The 23,286-nt window shown below is 32.4% G+C and overlaps 1 protein-coding gene across 14 annotated transcripts in view; it reads left to right on the plus strand.

Annotated features, from left to right (window-relative positions):
- Positions 1–23,286, plus strand: part of FAM135A (family with sequence similarity 135 member A) — a 131,761-nt gene that overhangs the window by 53,463 nt on the left and 55,012 nt on the right. For 9 of the 14 annotated variants that reach the window (XM_025991131.2, XM_072735139.1, XM_025991135.2 and 6 more), the window contains 3 exons: positions 2,864–2,941; positions 10,337–10,386; positions 15,602–15,757. In XM_025991131.2, the coding sequence (XP_025846916.1) occupies positions 2,864–2,941; positions 10,337–10,386; positions 15,602–15,757 (284 nt within the window). The remainder of the gene's footprint in view (positions 1–2,863; positions 2,942–10,336; positions 10,387–15,601; positions 15,758–23,286) is intronic. The other 5 variants (XM_025991136.2, XM_072735136.1, XM_072735138.1 and 2 more) reach the window with 2 other exon arrangements.

The raw sequence follows: 23,286 nt of genomic DNA on the forward strand, positions 1-23,286 counted from the left end.
TGATTTGACCTCGCTTAAATCCAGCTGGGTATTGTGCCACTGCCTATGAGCAGCTAGTCCAGTGGATTTAATGAACAGATATCACTCAGTTGACTATTTGGAATCCTTAATTCAAGTATCCCAGTTATATACAGGTATACAAGCAATGGGGAAATTTATTCTTTTTTGCTCATGTGTTCTTTCCCAAGACAAAAATGGTGGAAATCTTTTGATTACTGTTCTCTGAAATACTCTTCTTTCTTGATATTTTATATACTTAGAATCTTTCTGTTTCCCTTAGGAAAATCCTGTCTAAGATTTCTGTCTTAAATTTAAACTCTTTAAAATGTTCTTTTTTGAACATGAAAGAAATGTTTGTAGAGTAGAACTAATTTAGGCTATCACTATCCTCAATTAATGGAAAAATTATGCTCCATATATTTCTTGATTTGTTTTTTTTTTTTGAACTCCAACACATCTTAGAATCATATAAATTTTGGTTAATGACTAAACTACCAAACTGTTAAGCCACAGTATTAATGAAGGACAATATCCTGTACCCAGGAAATGGAATTATAAAAAGAAGTGATGTGAAACTCAGAAGCCATGTATGATGGTATTTCTACAAGAAAATTTGTTAATAGTTTTGATGTTGAATAATGTAATAGAATTTGTAGAGGCATAATCTTGTAGTTAGAGTGCATGTTTGAATCCATTTCTTTCACTTACTAGCTTTGGGACTGTATATAGGAAGTGGATTTCATTTGAAAGATATGGCGATTAGAGGGAACCAAATGTGCGTGAATAGGAAGGAAAGATAAGGACATTCAAAAGGCAAACAGTGTAAAATAGCTCTAGGACTAAGACTTCTTAATAGTGTATTCCCTTGGGATTTTTATGGCCACCTACTATGTCAAGTATTGAGCTAGATGCTGAGGAAATACAGGGTCTCTATCTTTAAAGAGCTTTGACTTCTCTTCCTTTAATAAGTGATCAGTTCAGCATTGGAATGAATAAGAGAAACTCACCCAGCGAGATGAGACTTTAGTGGTTTTAATATAGAGAGTCATATATGAGGTGGGCCTCTAAATGCCTGTATAAGGAAGACATCTATTTGCATGTAATTTTCAAATAGATTTAACCTGTAATATTTGATAATGAAAAAACACATAAATCACATTTTAACTTACAAAATATTTCTCTCTAAAAAGAATGTTTACTGGTAAAATATATAATTAATATCTACAATAAGCATCTCTTCAAACCACAGATTTATTTCAAATAGTTAGTATACTAGCACTTTATTTCTAGTTTATTAATCTAATTCAGCATGATAATTCACTTATTTATCAGGTCTTAAATTTTCTCACAGAGAAGAATGGATTTTATGTTATATAAAATTAATTTGACCTTACACCTGTAACATGGAAATTATGAGCCCTTATATTTAATTTCAGAAGTTAATTACTTAAGTGAGTATAAACTTTATTCCAAATTATTTGCTTAAAATATTTTATCAGAAGCCAAATCCTAAAGCAAACCTAGACTTTAGTCTTAAATAAGCAAATAATAGTGATAAGAATAAAATGAGTACCTTTCACATACTACCTATTTAAAATATATTTGTTGAATAAATGAATGAATGAAATGGCACAATATAGTTTTTGTTGTTAAATGAAAAGTATAAAGGCATCAACACAAAGCTTATTATAGTTTCCTAAGGATTTTTAAAGTCAAGACTCATCTTCAATAAATATTGGTAGGTAGCATTTTGTGTTATTCTTAAATTTTTCATATTTATATTTTCTATTTATTGCAAATTTTAATTTATTCTTGAATGCATCTTCTAGGGAACATCTAAAATACTGTTAACTATTTAAAATAAAACAATTACATATTCTTAAGTATTAACATTATTTTTATCCTACCAAAATTAAATTATAAGCACTAGATAATACTTCTGTAAAACACTGTTGACTAATTATCATTATATTCACCAGTTTTAATATATGGATATAGCATAGTTTTTTTTAAGATTTATTTATTTATTTTGGGGGGGAGGGAGTGCAAAGGAAGAGGGAGAGAGAGTTTCAAGCAGACCCCTCACTGAGCATGGAGCCTGACTCGGGGCTCAGTCTCATGACCTGAGCTGAAACCAGGAGTCAGACACTTAACCAACTGTACCAGCCAGGCGCCCCTAAAGTAGTTCTTGAATAGAAGACATTTACTGTATTTCCTTTTACTATTTGATATTTTTCTTGAGTTTTTAAATAAATATATTCAAAAGTCTTAAACTCTACCATGCTTCAAAAATGTATCTAAATTCTATTCCGTCTTTTAAAATAATGCCTTGAATTCCTTTCTGCTTTTGCCATTTTCTTTTCCCCTAGTTGAATGATGTACATTTTTTTTTTTTTTGGATGACATGTAGTTAAATATCGGTTTGGTGTAAGGAGCTCTTACTAGAAATGGGAGTCACAAGTTCTGGAATCTAGGCTTTGGCAAATTATGTAATCTTTCTGGGCCCTGGTATCTACACTTATAAAAGCAGGGGTTGATCTAGCTTATGTCTGAGATCCCTGCTAGCTCTAAAATTCTAAGAAATTAAAACATAAAAATAATATTGAAATGACAAACATTATGAAATGTTGAATGGTGTCTATATTTAAATAGAAAAAAGAATGAAGTAATATAAACTTGAATGTACATCATTTACAATTCTAATAAGCTAATTAACTAACTGAAAGACTCTGTTTTAGTGTTCTAAGCTAACTGTACTGTCAGATCAATACTAAGTCTACTAATAACAAGTTGGAAAATTCTAGGAAACTTTGTTGTAAAAGGAGTATTAGTAACTAGTGCTGTGTGCAATCCTTATAACTAGCCAAGGCCAACATGCAGGTCCTTTATGAGCGTCTTCTCAGAAGAAAACAGCCACGAACCCAGAAAGACACCTGTCTAGGTATGTTTACAAATAGGTTAAGTAAATAATCCCTTTTTATTAGTCTGAAACTTTACGTTAAATTAGTGTCAAATTTCATAAATATGTATTAATATAGAATGCTCCAACTATTATTTTAACTTCTAGAATCAATTTTGTTTGTAGATAAGCTTTGGTTAATTTCTTAATTTAAAATATTGAAGTTTGTAATTAAATCTTAAAGTGGTAAATACAAAGATTTCTTTGGCTTTCTTCCATATTCTTTTTATAGTTACTGCGAAGAGCACTTTTTGGAAACCATGTATATTGCCAGATTTGTTGGTTTAATGATAATTACCTTAAATTTGTTCCAAGTCAATTTATCTTTGGATAGGTCTAGTAATAATGAAATATGGCTTAAAAACTGAAACTAATTTCATGCGTTACAGAAATAAAGAAAAGAAACATCTTCAGTATCTAGTTTTATTTTTATGTCAATTTGGATTTATTTATATTAAAAAACAAAGTATCAAAAACAAAATAGCATCAAATCATCACTATTCGTTATTATATATTTTAACAGAAATATTCTGATATCATTTTATTTACATATTTCCCTGTATATTTTAGACTTTTGTTCTTGAATAGCAATAATATTTAAATTACTGCTCTTTCATAAGTATATTGAAGGTTTTTATTTTGTGTTATTACATAGACCCATTATAATTACATTTTTTAAAATTATGAAAAGCATTAGAAATAAAAAGTAAAATCATAGTATTTGTTTCTTGATTTTCAGAAGTATGAACAAAAGGAAATTAAGGAGCCAAAATCTTTCTATTTCTCAGATGAGAACTAGCTCAGAAAAATTTAAATTAGGCCAAATTTTCACTAAAACTGTCAACCGAGAAACTGATGTCATTATCAGGAAAGAAAAAGAAAGGTTAAAGATTTATTTATGGACATTTTTTTAGAATATAGTTTTATATTCTCATTTAAGTAAGTATAAAATTAAAGAATTCATAGTATGAAATTGTGGTCATTTCTAACATGCCTTAGTGTCATTTTAGCAATAAAAATACACTTCTTGTTTATACTATGGTATTGCTAGCCTATCAGTTTACATTTGATCATTCTAAATTCTAAATAACTGTACAGAATGCTGCTTATGTATGTCCTATATAAAGAAGGGCACGGTTTTGGGTTGGGTGGGAAAAGACTTGATTCAAACCATAATGGGGTTAATAATATTTTTATTGAGATAGGTTTTATCCTTAACACCTAGTATTATATTGGCATTTTCTGAGCTATGTTATAAATCTCTGTTGAATGAATAAAAAGATGAAAAGATGGGTGGATTTAGAAAATAAATTTAGGATGTGTTTACCCTTGACCTAGCACCCCACTTTTGTTAACCCATATCCTAAAAATATGAGTACTAGTATGCAAATATATATGTATAAGCATATTTATTATAGCATTACTCTTAGTAACAAAGCACTGAAGATAAAGATAAATGCCTATCAGACAAAGAGTAGACTAGGGAGGAAATTATAATTTCCATTCACACCAGGGAATATTATGCAGCCATGAAAAAAAACGTTAGGGTTATATACCAGATTTCCATGTAGAATTGCTGAGAGAAAAAAATAAATTGCAGAAAAGTGTGTAAAACACATTTTTTTTTTTTGTAAAAAAGTGACTCAAAACCCATATATAGGCATACTTCACTTTATTGTACTTCACAGATACTGCAATTTTTTACACATTGGATATTTGTAGCAACCCTGCATTGAAAAGTCTGTTGACACCACTTTTCCAACAGCATTTGTTCATTCTGTGTCTGTGTGTCATACTTTGGTGATTCTCACAATCATAAAATGTTTTCATTATTATTGTATTTGTCACAGTGATCTGTGCTTAGTGATCTTTGATGTTACTACTTTAATTGTTTTGGAGCACCATGAACCAACCACACCCACATGAGATGGTGAACTTATTAATAAGTTCTGACTCCTCCACTGACCAGTTTTCTCTTATCTCTCTCCCTCTTCTCCAGCCTTCCTATTCCCTGAGACACAACAATATTGAAATTAGGCCAATTAATAACCCTACAGTAACCTCTAAGTGTGAAAGTAAAAAGGAAGAGTTAATAAATCTCTCATTTTAAGTCAAAAGCTAGAGATGATTAAGCTCAGTGAGGATGACATCTTGAAAGCTATGATAGGCCAAAAGCTTAGGCCTCTTGCCAACTAGTTAACCAAGGTGTAAATGTAGAGGAAAAATTATTGAAGGAAATTAAAAATGTTACTCCAATGAACACATGAATGATGAGAAAGCAAAGCAGCTTTATTGCTATTATGGAGAAAGTTTTAGTAGCAATTTCACTCATGTCGAATTTAAGAAACAAAACAAATGAGCATGAGGGGGGAAAAGAGAGGCAAACCAAGAAACAGACTCTTAACTGTAGAGAGCAAACTGGTGGTTACCAGAGGAGAGGTGGGCAGGAGGATGAGTGAAATAGGTGATGGGATTAAGGAGTGCATTTGTGATAAGCACTAAGGTGATGTAAGGAAGTGTTGAATTACTACATTGTACACCTGAAACTAATATTACTGTTTGTTAACTAACTTCAATTTAAATAAAAACTTAAAAAAAAAAAAAACCAGCTACAACATTCCCTAAGAAAAAGCCTAACCCTGAGCAAGACACTAACTCTCTTCAGTTTTATGAAGGCCAGGAGAAGTGAGGAAGCTGAAGAAGAAAAGTTTGAAGCTAGCAAAGATTGGTTCATAAGGCTTAAGTAAAGAAGCCGTCTCCATAACATCAAAGTGTAAGGTGAGGCAGCAAGTGATCCACAAGATCTAGCTGAAGAAAGAGTCTCTTCAATAAATGGTGCCGGGAAAATTGGACATCCACATGCAGAAGAATGAAACTAGATCACTCTCTTTCACCATACACAAAGATAAACTCAAAATGGATGAAAGATCTAAATGTGAGACAAGATTCCATCAAAATCCTAGAGGAGAACACAGGCAACACCCTTTCTGAACTCGGCCACAGTAACTTCTTGCAAGATACACCCACAAAGGCAAAAGAAACAAAAGCAAAAATGAACTATTGGGACTTCATCAAGATAAGAAGCTTTTGCACAGCAAAGGATACAGTCAACAAAACTAAAAGACAACCTACAGAATGGGAGAAGATATTTGCAAATGACGTATCAGATAAAGGGCTAGTTTCCAAGATCTATAAAGAACTTCTTAAACTCAACACCAAAGAAACAATCCAATCATGAAATGGGCCAAAGACATGAACAGAAATCTCACAGAGGAAGACATAGACATGGCCAACACGCACATGAGAAATCACTTGCCATCAGGGAAATACAAATCAAAACCACAATGAGATACCACCTCACTCCAGTGAGAATGGGGAACATTAACAAGGCAGGAAACCACAAATGTTGGAGAGGATGCGGAGAAAAGGGAAGCCTCTTACACTGTTGGTGGGAATGTGAACTGGTGCAGCCACTCTGGAAAACTGTGTGGAGGTTCCTCAAAGAGTTAAAAATAGACCTGCCCTACGACCCAGCAATTGCACTGTTGGGGATTTACCCCAAAGATACAGATGCAATGAAACGCCAGGACACCTGCATCCCGATGTTTCTAGCAGCAATGTCCACAATAGCCAAACTGTGGAAGGAGCCTCAGTGTCCATCGAAAGATGAATGGATAAAGAAGATATAGTTTATGTATACAATGGAATATTACTCAGCCATTAGAAATGACGAATACCCACCATTTGCTTCAACGTGGATGGAACTGGAGGGTATTATGCTGAGTGAAATCAGTCAATCGGAGAAGGACAAACATTATATGTTCTCATTTATTTGGGGAATATAAATAATAGTGAAAGGGAATAGAAGGGAAGGGAGAAGAAATGGGTAGGAAATATCAGAAAGGGAGACAGAACATAAAGACTTCTAACTCTGGGAAACGAACTAGAGGGGTGGTGGAAGGGGAGGAGGGTGAGGGGTGGGAGTGAATGGGTGACAGGCACTGAGGGGGGCACTTGGCGGGATGAGCACTGGGTGTTATTCTGTATGTTGGCAAATTGAACACCAATAAAAAATAAATTTATTATTAAAAAAAATCTAGCTGAGATAAGTAATGAAGGTGGCTTCATTAAACAATAGATTTTCAGTATAGATGAAACAGCCTTCTATTAGAAAAAAGATGCCATCCAGACTTTCATAGTTGGAGAGGAGAAGTCAGTGCCTGGTTTCAAAGCTTCAAAGAACAGACTGACTCTCCTAATAGAGGCTAATGTAACTGGTGATGTTAAGTTGAAGTGAGTGTTCATTTACCATTCCACAAATCCTAGAGCATTTAAGAATTATGCTAAATATATCCTGCCTGTGCTTCATAAATAGAACAACAAAGCCTGGATGACAGCACATCTGTTCACAACATGTTTTACAGAATATTCTAAGCCTACTGATGAGACCTACTGCTCAGAAAAAAAGATTCCTTCCAAAATAGGGACTGCCCATTGACAATGCACCTGGTCCCCCATGAGCTCTGATGGAGGCGTTCAATGAGATTAATGTTCTCAAGCCTGGTAACACAACATCCATTCTGCAGCTTCTGGATCAGGGAGTCCTTCAACTTCCATGTCTTATTATTTAAGAAATTCATTTCCTAAGGCTGTAGCTGCCATAGATGGTGATTCCTCTCATGGTTCTTGGCAAAGTAAACCGAAAACCTCTGGAAAGGATTCACCATTTTGATGGCATGATGAACATGTGTGATTCATGGGGAGGCCAAACTATTAACATTAAAAGGAGTTTGAAAGAAGTTGATTCTATCCCTTGAGGATAACTTTGAGAGGTTCAAGACTTCAGTGGAGGAAGTAAATGCAGATGTGGAAATAGCAAGAGAACTAGAATTAGAAGCAGAGCCTGAAGATGTGACTGTATTGTTGCAGTCTCTTGATAAAACTTGAACAGATGAGGAGTTGCTTCTTAAGGATGAGCAAAGAAAGTGATTTTGTGAGATGAGTCTACTCCTGGTAAAAATGCTGTGTAGACTGTTGAAATGACAACATAGGGTTTAGAATATTACATACACTTAGTTCATAAAGCAAGTTTTGAGAAGATTGACTCCAGTTTTGAAGTTCTACTGTGGGTAAATGCTATCAAACTACATCTGCTACAGAGGAATCTTACATGAAAGGAAGAGTCCGTGGATCTGGCGAGCTTCATTGTGGTCTTAAGAAATTGCCATAGCCACCTCCACCTTCAGCAGCCACCACTCTGATTAGTCAACAGTCATCAACATCAAAGCAGGATCCTCCACCAGCAAAAAGATTACAACTCACTGAAAGCTCAAATGAGGGTAGCATTTTTAGCAATGAAATATCTTTTAATATGTACATTTTAGACAATGCTAATGCACATTTAATGGGGTACAGTATAGTATAAGCATAATTTTTACATGCACCTCTAATGTTTAGGGAAACCAGAACATTTATTAGACTCACTTTTTTTCAATATGAGCTTTACTGTAATCTGGAACCAAATTTACAATATCTGAAGTGTGCATGTATGTAAGTTTATATTTGAAAAATATGGAAGGATGTGTTTTACACTGTAACCTTGGTTTAGCAGCAGGAGCCAAATTAAAAAAAAATAATTTATGTAAGCTGACAGTCACTTTTACACATTTCTATATAATGTATGTATAAATAAACTTGAAAAGGAAAAATCAGAGTAGAATTTTAAACTCATGTAAAAATCCTAAATGATTTTGAAATCACTTCAATTCAAAGATTTTGAAGTATTGATTTTAAACATTCTTTAAAATGTTTGCATTGAAATAACTCTCACTAGCCATAATGCATATGTACCAGCTTATGCATTTAGACTCCTGCATGTAAAGCTTAGAAAAATGTATCAAAACTCAAAACTTCAAAAAGTTCCTTTTCATTAAAAAAAATGTATTGATAAGATATCTAACTTCCTAAGAATAATTTTACTGATTTTTTCCTATAGAAGGAAAAGCTTATGAGTAATGTGAAAACAGACCTTGACATATGGAAGTTATGATTTTAATACAGGTTCTGCTGGGTTTGTTGTTTTTTTTTTTTAATTTGGAAAACCTGTATTAGAAGCCACTGATTTATCTGACAGTGAAATGACTTGTGAAATAATAGCTGATTTCTTTAGTTATCAGTGGGTTGATCAAATTTGTGGTCTCTTTCTTAGTACATGTCAGTGTCTAAATACAATTTTATTTATATATTTTTTGACTTTCAAACTATGTGTGTCCTACCAGCTTTAATTACTAGTGGAGTATTTGTTGTTCACATCATAGGTTGGTTGTGTTTACAACATAAATGTAACTTTATTTTACCAAATTTAAATTTTATTTTAGTTTCTGTAGTCCCTTATAAATATTACCATTTTAATTGTAAATCTTTATACTTCATATAGAGGTTATAGCATACATTAAATAAATCAGGATTGTATGGAAAAAATTTGCCTCTGTTTTAGACTATCTTATAGAAAACTGAATGTATTAAACTAAAATAGAAACTTGCGTCTTGTTGAAAACGATTTTGTCATTCATCACTATTAAATAACCTATGCTCCAGGTATGTTTTAAATATGTTGTAGCTATGAAATTAATTTGACTTGAATTTTTTAGGAACACTTTCTATAAAAAACAAAGCATGTACACATCTAAAAATGCTAAACTTTATTGAAATTTACAATGTATGAAATGCAATAAAACCTAATTACATGTTTTATCTTTTCTATGATGCAGTTGTGTAAGTTACTTTAGGTCCACAATCAGTATTTCCTTGACAATGTTAGCCTTTTATCAGAACTGGAACACTAATAATCAGAACATAGAATTTAATAGTTACCACATTACCTGCATGATTAATGTGTTCATGACCGTGTATTACATTGAAATTCAATTCATTGAATATAGCCCAGATATTTCTCAACCTCCTGGTTTTTGAAAGGTAATTTACACTTGAAAAACATGGGCTTGAACTGTACAGGTCCACTTATACATGGATTTTTTTTCAATAAATACAGTATAGGACTGTAAATGTATTTTCTCTTATGATTTTAACATGTTTTCCTCTAGCTTACTTTTATAAGACTACAGTATATGATACATACAATGTACAAAATATGTGTTAATCAATTGTTTATGTTATTGATAAGCCTTCTCATCAATAGTAGGCTATTAGTAGTAAGTTTTAGGAGAGACAGAAGTTATACATGGATTTTTGACTGCATGGGGGGTTGATGCCCCTAATCCACATATTGTTCAAGGACCAACTGTATTAAATAATTTCAAAATAGTTTTCAGATCTAATATTGAAATATTTCCTCTAATTACTCTTTACTCCTTTCAGAGGAAATGGATGTAGAAGCTCGACTTACTGAACTATGTGAAGAAGTTAAGGTACTTGGATTTTTTTAAATTAACATTATCAAGTTATTTGAGTGGATTCTGTTTTCTATTCTAAATATTTTATCTAAGAACACTTAATGATTTATCCTTCCTCAAATGGTTGATCATGGTAGAATCACAACTTAGTTGGTAAAAAGATTATTGGCTTCAGCATAAAGTTAACTTATCATTAAAATGTACATGGGGACGCCTGGGTGGCTCAGCAGTTGAGTGTCTGTCTTCGGCCCAGGACATGATCCTGGAGTCCCAGGATCGAGTCCCGCATCAGGCTCCCTGCATGGAGCCTGCTTCTCCCTCTGCCTGTGTCTCTGCCTGTCTCTCTCTCTGTGTCTTTCATGAATAAATAAATAAAATATTTAAAAATAAAATAAAATGTACAGTATTCTGCATAGAAATGAAATAAAGACGATTAACTATCAAAAGTGTGCCCTTCAATTAGTTTACTCAGAAGAATTTCTAGACAAATTTTTAAAGCATCCTTAAACTTACATATTTTTGTAAAATGATAGTTTAGAATAAAAATGTTTTTATATCAGCAGATCATTTTGTGTCTCAGACCATTTTTCCACTAGTTTATCCTTGAAATTAAATAGATTTTTGTTTGTCCTTTTTTGGCCATGGAACTAAATATTCTATTTTAAGATCACTGCATATTTCCTTCTCAGTTAGCTACATTAATGGAAGAAATCAGAGACTTGAATCAAACAAAAATATATATTTGGCTTGGGAATGTAGTTCCATATGTAAATTTGAATGAGGACTAGACTCCTTTGAAAAAGGTAACTTACCTTCTCCTTATAAAATTATACATATGTAAAATACACTAGTAATTTTGTATACTCTCTTAGAGGTTTTCCCCACAGCTCAAATAAAATAAACATTTTAAGAATCATTAATGTTGTTATAATAGTTGCCCAAAAGAACATTAGACATTTAGAAGTAATCTTAGTAAGATGTGTGCAATTAATGTGAAAAAAATCTATAACATTTCACTGAGATATTTGAATAAGTAAACATACTTTTGAATGGAAAGAGAAACAATCACTGGAAGATACCAGTTTTTAGTTAATAATTTATATATACATATCAAAATACCATTAGAAATGTTAAAATTAGATTTTTTTAAAAACTCACTTGAAGAGAGGTAATAATGACTTAGAAAAACTTTTAAAATATGTATTATTGTAGAGGAACTTGCCCAGCTCAGTTAAAATGCAGATAAAATTCTAGTCATAGAAATAGAGTATGACTTCTCTAAAAGAACAGAAAGACCGATCAATGGAACTAAGTAGCACTGAAACAGCAGTATATTTAAGAATTGATTATTTGATAAAATATCACAAACATTGGGTTCTCTAAATAGTAAAATTAGTTATTTCTACTATGTTATAGAAATTCTGAAGAGAGTATAAAGTTAAATGTACAAAAACAATTAGGAAAAACATTTGCATGTACGTGTGTATGTAAACAGTCTGATCTTGGGATATGAAATAATCTCTTCAGGGTAATAGTAAAAAACCAAATATACTGATGATTTGAAACTTTTTAAAAAACAAAATACTTGGTAAATTAAGTTGAGAAGCAATATACTGGACGAAGTTATTTGCAATATTTAAAACTGGCAAATAATGCTTATATAAAAAGCTATGTATCAGTTTTGAAACACCCTTGTGAAAAAGGGATATGCATATATTTCACAAAAGTGCTAATAAACATGAATATAAAGAATTGCAGCATTATTCTAAGTTCCCATGTAGCCATTTAAAAGAATTAAGGAAATTTCTATACAATGACATGGATTATTTAATTCAAGAAATATTTATTGATCCATGATGCCAGGTACCAATTTCATACTGAAAAGCTCTTCAGGATATATTAATTAAAATAATTGGAGAAAAATATGAATATGATATTATATACGTTTAAAAGGCAAAAAGCTGTATATAAATTTGCTCATATTTATGTGATTACATATAAAACATTTGAAAGATGTATATAATGCATATACATACATGATACATACATGTTATATGTGTGTATATGTATTCTAAGCTATTAACAATAATACAGAAAAGAGTTGTGTGAAGGTCAGGATTATAAAGAAAAATTTTTATTCTTTGCTCTACATCTATGTATAATAAATTTTAAAAATACTACATGTATTCATGTAATACAAATAAGTTCTTTTAGGTACACATTTAAATTTCAGTAAGTAAATGTACATCACAAAGTAAAGTTTAACATAATAAACTGGGGTAAATTTTGGTAGCAGATAGAATAGACAAAAGATATAATAATATTTGAAGAGCTCTTACAAATCCGTAGGAAAGCCTGATACTTTCCATTTCTCAGGTTAGTATAGGATACCCGTTTACAAAATAGGCTAATGAATGAAACATTGATTAGATTGAATATAATCTCACCATCAAATAAAATTTTAAATATTATCATACCATTTTTAACCTATCAGATTGGCTGTGATTTTCTAATAATGTAATGCTTGCTGAGCTATGGTAAGATACAGATTTTTCTATCTCATCTTGGAGATCTTTTTCAGAGATTAATTTGGCAGTATATATCCAAAACCAGAGTATTATTTCTCAATCAGTACCAAATAAACAATCAGACTCCTATATGTTGTAACTTATAATACAAAAGTATTACCCTAAGGAAATGCCCAATGATAGGAGAATGGATAAATGACTTATGGCATACTTAAAATCTAAGTTATATAACCTTAAAAATGTGCTTTCAATAAATGTTTGGAGGAAAATCCTCGTTAACAAAAACGGCATAATAGTATATATGATTCTAGTGCTTATATCTATAACTGAAAAAATGGAAAACTCTACAATAAAATGAACTTAATTTTCTTCTTTTCTTTACCTGTTTTACAAGTCTATTTAAACAATATTTTGTAATCAAACAAGATCAGTGACTTCTATGAAAAAGTGTATATCCATATAAGAGAAGATAATGTTATTTGAGAAAATACTATAGAAATGTAAGGTCTTATTATTCCTACATTTATACATATAAAATAGCTTGTCATACTTTATCCTAATTTCCTTTTTGACCAAAAAATTTTATTATTATTTATATTTTGACACATATTGTAAGAATTTATGTAAACCAGAGGAGTAATTTATGTTTGAAGGGATGCTTTCCTAGTAGTGAAAATACTGACGTCCTCTCAGAACCTTGGTGCCGTGATTTCTGAAAAGTAAAAATAATTATAAGATATCTAGAGAGTCTTGCTCTCAGGGGATTAAAAAACAAGTTGTTTACATTATTCAGCCTATGATAAAACCAAGAGAATTATTTATACGTGTGTGTAGATTATACTGAAAATAGCATTGCTTGCCTTACACAACACTGTCTAGTTACTGTCAAATGCTTATTCAATTCTTCTTTTCCTAAACTCCGTTAAAACTATTCTTGAAACAAGACTGCATGTTTCCATTTATTTTAGAGTACATTTTAATCTTCTCTATGTTCTTGAGACATGAAAACCTTGTTAGCTTTGTTTTTAATATGTTTATAAAATGTTTCCCAGGGCAAAATACATCTGTAGATTTATTATACATTGATAAATCTATATTTGTTTTATGCTGATTCTATTAGCTTCCCTTCCAGAATTCTGGAATTTTTCAACATTTTCTGAGTTTGACCATAAATCAGGGGGCTTTTTCCTTATTTAGCCTGTAATTCCTTATTCATTCATTCATTTATTCATTCAGTAAATATTTATTGAGTGACTCCTGTATTCTGGTAACCAAAGTTACAAGAGTTGAATATGACACAGTCCCTTCCCTTCTTATTAATTTTGCTGAATTTTTGTTTTATGTTCTCTCTGAATTAGCATAGATAAATGGAAACTTGGTTTGCAGGAGGAAGAAAGTCTACTGAATTGTAGACTTCAGAAAGAAGTAAAAATAAGCTGAGTTAGGATATATCATATGTGATAAGCAACGTTTTGAGGGGTTTTTTGGGTTTTTTTATTAGAAAGGGAAGATAGAGCTATAATTAGTACTCTTAGGATATACCGAACTTGTGAATAACTTTCTTTTCACATGGAATATGTCATCTGCTAGGTGATGGGTCTAGAGCTCAGGAGAGATGTGATACAGATATAAAAATTTAGCAGTCATTAGTATATAAATGATATAGGAGTGACTTTCAACCTTAACCTGAATAGACTACTTCTACCTTCTTTAGGATGGGGAAATGAAATTAGCATATATCTTATATTTAAAGTAGATTTTCTAGTATTGCTAGTAATTGAAGACAGATGTTTCCAGCAAGATATTATCTGCCTAAATAGTGCTGCCTCAGTGAATTTTTTAAAAAAGCGTGTCTTCGTAATAAAAATGCTTGTCTAAAAGAGAAGGAATCATTCTAATTTATAGTCTTTGTTCAAAAATCCTTATTCTACCTATTCAGGAAATCCAAATGCCTTGTAGAAGATCCTACACTTCATTGTATAACTCATTACTTTTAACTTGTATCATCAGTTTAGGTGAATATTTAAATAAACAGGATAATTTAATACCAATATTAGAACACTCATAACAGTATATAAAATTATTTACCCACTTTTCTTTCTTTGCTCATATAAGTCTTTGAGTTACATTGGAATGTGGGCTCTAGCATTTAAAATGTGCTCAATAAACAGCGGGTGAATGAATCGTCACAAAAGAGAAAAGTGTTTGATGACTCTTTGAAAGGATTACTGTTAGTAATATAGAACTTAGAAACATAGGAGTGAGGAGAAAATAATAGTACTTTGGAAAGTATCTCTGTCCTTTCTGAAGAGTTACAGATCTTTTCAGTACTTTATTTAGCAGATTAGAAATGAAATCTCATCTAAAAATTTTATAACCTTCATCTTGATTTGTATATTGTGTTTAAAAATTCCCAGAATTTTAGTGTTTGAAGCTGATCATGCTCTATAGAATCCTGATTTGTAATTTTAAACTATATTTGACATTATTTCAGTAACAAGATATCTCAGATTGAAGTATCAGTAAGTTGAAAATTGCTGTAGTAACCATCACATAGGAAAAAGCATGCACACGCATGCACACACACACACATTTCTCATTAAAACTAAAAATTTGTCTTTGTATTAATGTTCTCAATAACACATTGTATTTAGACATGTTAAGTCTCAGGAAGCAATGAAGTTCTTTTCTTGTCATTTCAGAAAGTAGAAAATCCTGATGAACTGGCAGAACTTATAAATATGAATCTTGCACAACTTTGTTCACTTCTAATGGCTTTATGGGGACAGTTTCTGGAAGTTATAACACTACATGAAGAACTAAGACTTTTATTAGCACAAGAACACCATACTTTGAGGGTAAGTTAAAGAAAAATGATGTTAGAACATTGTGATGAATAGTATTAGTTATTTTTAGAATTTTCTTATGAATAAAAAGCTTGATTCTTAACTATACGTTGATAAATTAGAAAAGGCATTTACTGTACTGTTTTGTTCTTGTTTGATTTCTTAAGTTAATAATAGAATGATATAGTTGAGCACGTGATCTACCTCAGTTACAACCCCTGCCACTAACAAAAACCTTTAAATGTAACCAAAAGAGAAAAATATATGATATAGGCTAGCCCCTGTTATTATAGCCAGGTCTCATTAGGAACAGAAATCAGGAACAAGAGAGCCATCTTAAACTAATCTAGAATCTTTCTCTCCTACTTTTCCTCCTTTTGCTTCATTTGGGATGTATATTACAAACTTGGAAAGTGAAGGGGAGTAATCTAGACGTACATGTCTGCTGTGGGCTTACTCTGGACCTTGTGCAGAAATGTTTGTACAGTTATATTGACTAGCTTATCAAGAGGCTTTGATGGGATCCCTGGGTGGCGCAGCGGTTTGGCGCCTACCTTTGGCCCAGGGCACGATCCTGGAGACCCAGGATCGAGTCCCATGTCAGGCTCCCGGTGCATGAAGCCTGCTTCTCCCTCTGCCTGTGTCTCTGCCTCTCTCTCTCTCTCTCTGTATGACTATCATAAATTTAAAAAAAAAAAAAAAAGAGGCTTTGATATAATAAATATCTGACTACTTTTCCAGTTATCTTCTTATATGTTCTGCACACACTAATTTTCCTGACCTACTAGTAGATCCTCAAAAACACTTTTCTTTTTTCTATTTTTCTTTTCATAATTATAAAATACAATATTATGAAAGTCAGAAAAGTACATAAAATGTGCACATTTTAACAATTAAAAACACATATCCTTTTAACTCTCACTCAGATCAAGAAATAGAAAATTGTCAACACCACATCAGTTTTCTGTGTTTTTTCTAATTTCTTTTCCCCTCCTTACGTTGAGAAGTAATCACCATCCTGTCTCTTGGGATGATGAATTCATCCCTTCTCTTTTAGTTTTACCATCTATTTATGCATACTAAATAATACAAGTTGCTTCAGTCTGTATGTTATTCAGCCTGTGTTATTGAATTCTATATAAATGAGATACCATGTATATTCTTTGTCTTGCTTCTTTCACTCAGGATTGTGTTTGTGAGAGTAATCCATGCTTTTGTCAGTAGCTATAGACTGTTCATTTTTGATGGTGTGATGTATTTCATTTATATCCACTCTACACTGTTGGTGGACATTTGGATTACTTCTAACTTATAGCTGCTACAAACCAAGCTACTGTGAACATTCTTGTATATACTTTCTGGCATCCAGTTACTCTGAATTACTTGTAAAGGAAATTGCTATGTCATAGGATATGCATAACATCAGTTATTTACTAGTAGATGCCCCACTGTTTTCCAAAATGGTGCCAATTTTCACTCCCATCAACACTTGATGAGAGATCTTGTTATTCCACATACTCCCAAACTCTTGATTTTGGTAAACATTTCAAAAATGTTGCCAGTCTGATACCATTGTGGTTTTCATTTGCATTTCTCTGATGACCTGTGCAGTTGAGCACTGCCTTGTGTGTGACTATTGGCTGTGTAGATTTCCTGTTTCTGAAGTACCTGTTCAGGTTGTTTGACCATTTTTCTATAGGATTACCCTTCTTTTTCCTCTTGATTTGGAATACTTTTCATATGTGTTCTAAATACTGGCCTTTGTTACATTTTTATAAATAAATCTTCTCTTGTGTCATAATTTTTTTCTTTTCACTATCTTTGTGCTGTCTTTTGATAAACTAGAGGTCTTAATTTTAGTGTAGATGGAACAGAAGAGAAAGACCAGACATAGACATATCTATACTTGGATGTAATATATGCAGATCAGCAAGGAAAATTTTAGATTTTAAATAAATGATGTCAGGACAATCAGATATTCATGTGGAAAAGTATTATATAAAATTTAGTTCCAGTTGTCTTGAAAATAAATACATAAGGCAAAATCATAAGACTTATATAATAGAGAAGTTACAGAGGAATTACTAAAGTAGTGCAGAATACTCCTGTATATACTTTTCACCAGAATCACAAGTTATACATATATATATATTTGCACATATACATGGATTTTCTTTTTCCTGAATCATTTGTTAATTAGAAGCATCATGTTCTTTTATCTGTAAATACTTCAGGGTATATTGACTAAGAACAAAGATAGTTTACTTAACTATGCTACAGTGATCAACTTTATGAAATTTAATATTGATACAATACTGATATCTAATGTAAAACTCATTTTATATTTTATCATTTGTCATAATAATGTCCTGTGTGATTTTCCCCTTTTCTGGGATCAAATTCAAGATCACACATTGCATTCAGTTGTCATGACCCTTTATACACTTTAGACTCATTTAATCTGGAATAGTTCCTTCTATTTTCTTTGTCTTTCATGAAGAATATTGGCCAGTAGTTTTTAGACCATTGTTCAATTAGAGTTTCTATTATGTGTAATATATTCCTTGTGGGTTCCATTCAGGTGAATAATATTAGTGGAAATACTACATTTTATTTTATTTCTTTTTCAATATGTTTTGATAAATTATGTTTTTTAAGGAGTTTGTTCTAAATTTATTTATTCACACCAAATAACTCATTGTATCCTTCAGTTATTTTTTTAACATCTGCAATATCTGTTTTTTTCTATTTCATTCCTGATATTAGTTGTGTATTCATTTTGTTCCCTTATAAGTCCCACCAGAAGATTGTCATTTTATTAGTTTTCTCAAAAACTAACTTTTGATATTAATTCTCTCTTGTGTTTTTTGTTTTCTGTTTTATTAGTTTTGCTTTTGACTTTAGTATTTCCTCTCACTTTCTAAAAGTTTAGTTTGCTGTCTTTTTAAGACTTCTGTTCAGTAGGTGTTGAGCTTATTAATTAATAGCATTTCCTCTTTTCCATTATACACATTTAAGTTTATAACTTTCCCCCGAAGTACTGCTTTGGCTACATTCTGCAAGTTTTGGTATGTTGTTCTTTTTATCCTTTGGTTCTCAAAATTTTCTAATTTTGGGAGCAATTCTTTGATTCAGGATTATTCAGGAGTTTTTTTCATTAATATATAAAATGGTTTATTAAAATAATAAATACATCTCTTCATTTTCTGGATGTAAATAAAAACAATATACTAGTCAATGACAGGACTCCATAGGAACCACTTTATATACACTACCCCCAAATGGGAAATCTCCCAGCATACCAATAATAATTTTTTGGGGAAATCTTTGATTTAAAGCAATAAAGGTAAACAAAACTATGATGAAATACATACTAGATATGTTGTCCTATATTAGCAGTCATCATTTTTTTCCTTGCTCAGAAATCCAAGAAATTGAGTACCTTCCCATAGTCAGTCTTCTTCTGAAATAAGGGACCAGAGATAGTTCTTGTCCAGAAGTTATCGTGTTTTATATCAAGTAACCCTGCAATCCTGAATTAGAGGTTGGCACTTATAGCCCAAAGGTAGTCATCTATATAGCATGGACATGATGAAGACCAGTAATTTTTGAAGGGGATCTGCTGCATAAACTCTGCTGATTTGGGGTAGTTTCTTTTAGAAGAATGACTGACTGACTAAAGCGTTCACATCATTTCTCTTGAATAATTTAGACATGGAACACAAAAGATACTCAGTTACTAAACAGTGGCAGTTGATTTCTAGTTTATCTTCATTGTAATTAGGAAACAGTCTGATTTCAGGAATTTAATAAACTTTGAGATTTGCTTTACCTATATTAGGAATATTCATCAGGTTCTGGGTTAAGTATTCTAAATATATCTGCTAGTTAAGTTTATAAATCATTTTGCTCAAATTTTTCATATTTTTAATGAATTTATGGCTTTATGGCTGCTAGTGCTATCAATTATCAAGAAAAGTATGGCAAAATCTCCCATTATGGCTGTAAGTTTGTCCTTATTTGTTGTTACCAGGTAGTAAGTGATAGAGATGAGATTCAAACCCAAGCAGTATGGCTCCATAGCCTGCATTCTTTACCACTTGATATATTGCCTTTCAAAATGGAGAAGAGAATGATATAGCAAGGTTCAGAAGCAACTTTGTAGAATAATGTTTTACCAGGTTGTCTGGAGTAGAATAAAAACAAGAAGGCAAACTTCAATAGAGAGAAGCTAATGAACACACATTGGAAAAAGGGGGCAAAGAAGGGAGGCCAAGATAAAAATTGGGTTTATGGAAAATTCAGATGCCAGAGATAAATTGAAATTTTTCCTAGAGCTTCCGTTTTTTTTTTTTCACTCCATCCAGATAGCAATATAGGGCCTATTTAATTCCTAAAAGAAACAAGGAAGAGTAATTAAGACATGGCAGGAATGTGGCCCAATGTTAGATTAGCACTAGGTGGTATATGTTGGCAAATTGAATTTATATAAAATATTTTTAAAAAAGAAAATGCCCTAATGTTACTTCACCAGGTATAGTAAACCTTGCCCTGTCTTGTCCTGTCCTGCTATATATCACAAAAACTGGAAATGGTGGTATATTATGTCCTCTGATTCCCATTTATGCATTTAAACAGAAATTTTTTTCATAAAGCATATCTGTATTCTGAGAATATATTGCTAAACCTGCAGTAACCAAAATAGTCCAAAGGTCATTCATTGTATAGAGACAGAATTGGCTATAGTAAAGTCTATAGACTGTCTAATAATGTATTCAGAAGCAGCAAAATTGAACCAAGTCACAGAAGTGAACATAGGACATAGAATCTCATGTTGGGTTGAAAGCAAATAGGCAAAGAGTTGGACTAAAGAGGAAATGTTAAGTCTCTACCTGAAAAGAACAATGTAATGAATTAGTTTAACATTTGTTCTACTGTGTTATTTGATATCAAGATACAGAAAAGACAGGTTTTCTGGTTCTTAGAAAATTAAGTCATCCAGACTTACAGAATTCTGTAGTAATGTGGCATACACGTTGAGATTAAAACATAGAAACTATTAATATATGAATGGTTCCCAGTGTACCATATTACATAAAAAGATAAAAGGCAATGAGGCAGTATCAACTGTCCCTCGTTTTTGTCCCACCCATAACAACAAAAATTTGCATCTGTCCATAAACAGAGTGACTGTAAGAGCTATAGGATCCAGTACCATATACCAGGGAAACCTGGAGACATCCCACCCACATGTGCACTGGATAATAAGCAGACAGATTTCAGTCTTGACTGGACCCCGTAGTGGCCTGTTTACCAGCTCTTGCTCCTCTTGGCTATAATCTGGAAACTTCTGGCAAACACCAATTTAGACAGTTACCCGGGGTTGAGAAAGCCTTTATGCAAGTTCAGATTTCCAGAGAAGCTCCAGCATTCCACTGGAGCAAAAGAACAAGTTTGGATGCATTCAAGTTCTAGCAAGAGGAATAGCTTGTTTTTATATAAACCACTTCTCACCCAAGATAGCACAGCTTAGATCCATGCTTAGATCATCCAAGATCCCTTCTTGGTCTGTGATTTTTCCTACAGAGAAAAGGGAGAACAGCACTCCAGAGATAGGTCAGCCTTACGTGTTGCAGGAATGAGAAAAGGAATACAATACTAACGTCTGCCACAAGAGGGAGCAAGAAATATGAAGTAGGTATATCCATAGAAGGTCTGAGAAAGCCTCAGAAACTGGCAGGACTAAAGAATGGTATTTCTACCCTGAAGACAGTAAATACTGGAGGAGATGGCTCTACTTCAGATGTTAAGGTGGCAGTGCAGAACGCCAAAGAACATGAGGGGCGCCTAGGTGGCCCAGTCAGTTAAGCGTTCGACTCTTAATTTCCCTCAGGTTGTGACATCGAGCCCTGCATCAGGCTGTGCTTGGGCATGGAGCCTTCTTAAGATTCTTTCTCTCCCTCTGCCCCACCCACAAAAAAGACAACTCCAAAGAACATGAAACACCATGACATCACCAAAGGATCACAATCCTCCAGTAACTAAACTCAAAAACATGGAAATCTGTGATTTACCTAATAAAGAATTCAAAATAGCTATTTTAAGGGACACTAAGTGAGCTATAAGAAAACACAGGAAGACAATTCAACAAAATCAGGAAAGCAATACACAAAATGAGAAGATTAACAAAAATAGAAATCATTAAAAAAAAAAAAAAAGAACCAAAAACAAATTCTGGAGCTGAAGAATTCAGTGAATGAATAGATAAATGCAACAAATAGCAGTCACAGCAGAATAGACCAAACAGAAAAAAGAATAGATAAATGCAACAAATAGCAGTCACAGCAGAATGGACCAAACAGAAAAAAGAATCTGATGAAAAATAAGAACTTGAAATACCTGTCAGAGGAGAGTAAAGAAAAAAGAATGAAAAAGAGTGAAGAAAGCCTGCCTGATCTGTGAGATACCATCAAAAGAAATAATTTGTAATCATTGGAGTTCCAGATGCAAAACACAGGGAGAAGGGGGCAGAACGCCTATTAAAAGAAATTACTGAGAATTTCTCAAACATAGGAAGACATTGGGTATCCAAGTAAATAAAGCTTTAGGTCACCAAACCAATTAAAGAGATTCTCTCTATGACACCTTATAGTAAAACTCTCAAAAACCAAAAACAAAAAAGATAATCTTGAAAGTTGCAAGAAAATGAAGATTGTTTTCTACAGTCAATGGATTTATTAGCAAAAACCTTATAGAACAGAAGAGAGTGGGATTATATATTCAGAATGCTTAAAAAATACCTACCAATCAAAATACTGTTTCTGACAAAGCTATCTTTCATAAACAAAGTAGAAATGAGGATTTTCCTAGACAAAAGCTGAGGCAATTCATCACTATTAGGCCTGCCTTACAAGAAATGCAGAGAAGAATTTGCAAACTAAAATGATAGGGTACTAATTACAACATAAAAACATATCAAAATAGGCAGCCCTGGTGGCTCAGCAGTTTAGCGCCACCTTCGGCCCAGGGTGTGATCCTGGAGACCCTGGATCAAGTCCTGCTTCGGGCTCCCTGCATGGAACCTGCTTCTGCCTCTGCCTTGTCTCTGCCTCTCTCTGTGTGTCTCTCATGAATAAATAAATCTTTAAAAAAAAAAAAGTATCAAAATATATAACATGCCAACAAAGATAAGTATATAATCAAATTCACAATACTTTAATATGGTAATGTGGTATGTTAATCACTTAACCCTAATGTAAAGGTTAAAGGACAAGTTAACAAGTGTGTTAAAAATAACTATAACTACAATAATTTGTTAATGAATACACAGTATAAAAGTGGTAAAATATGACATCAGAAACATAAAAGGAGGACAATAATAGGATAGAGTTTTTGAATGAGATTGAAGTTAAATTGTTTTCAGTGTAAAATAAACTGTTACATCTACAAGGTGTTTTATGTAGGCATTATGATAATCACAAAGCAAAAAGCTATAGAAAATCACAAAAGATAAAGAGACTCAAAGCATAGCACTATTGAAA

The sequence above is a fragment of the Vulpes vulpes genome, chromosome 1, assembly GCF_048418805.1.
Source record: "Vulpes vulpes isolate BD-2025 chromosome 1, VulVul3, whole genome shotgun sequence".
NCBI classification, from domain to species: domain Eukaryota; kingdom Metazoa; phylum Chordata; class Mammalia; order Carnivora; family Canidae; genus Vulpes; species Vulpes vulpes.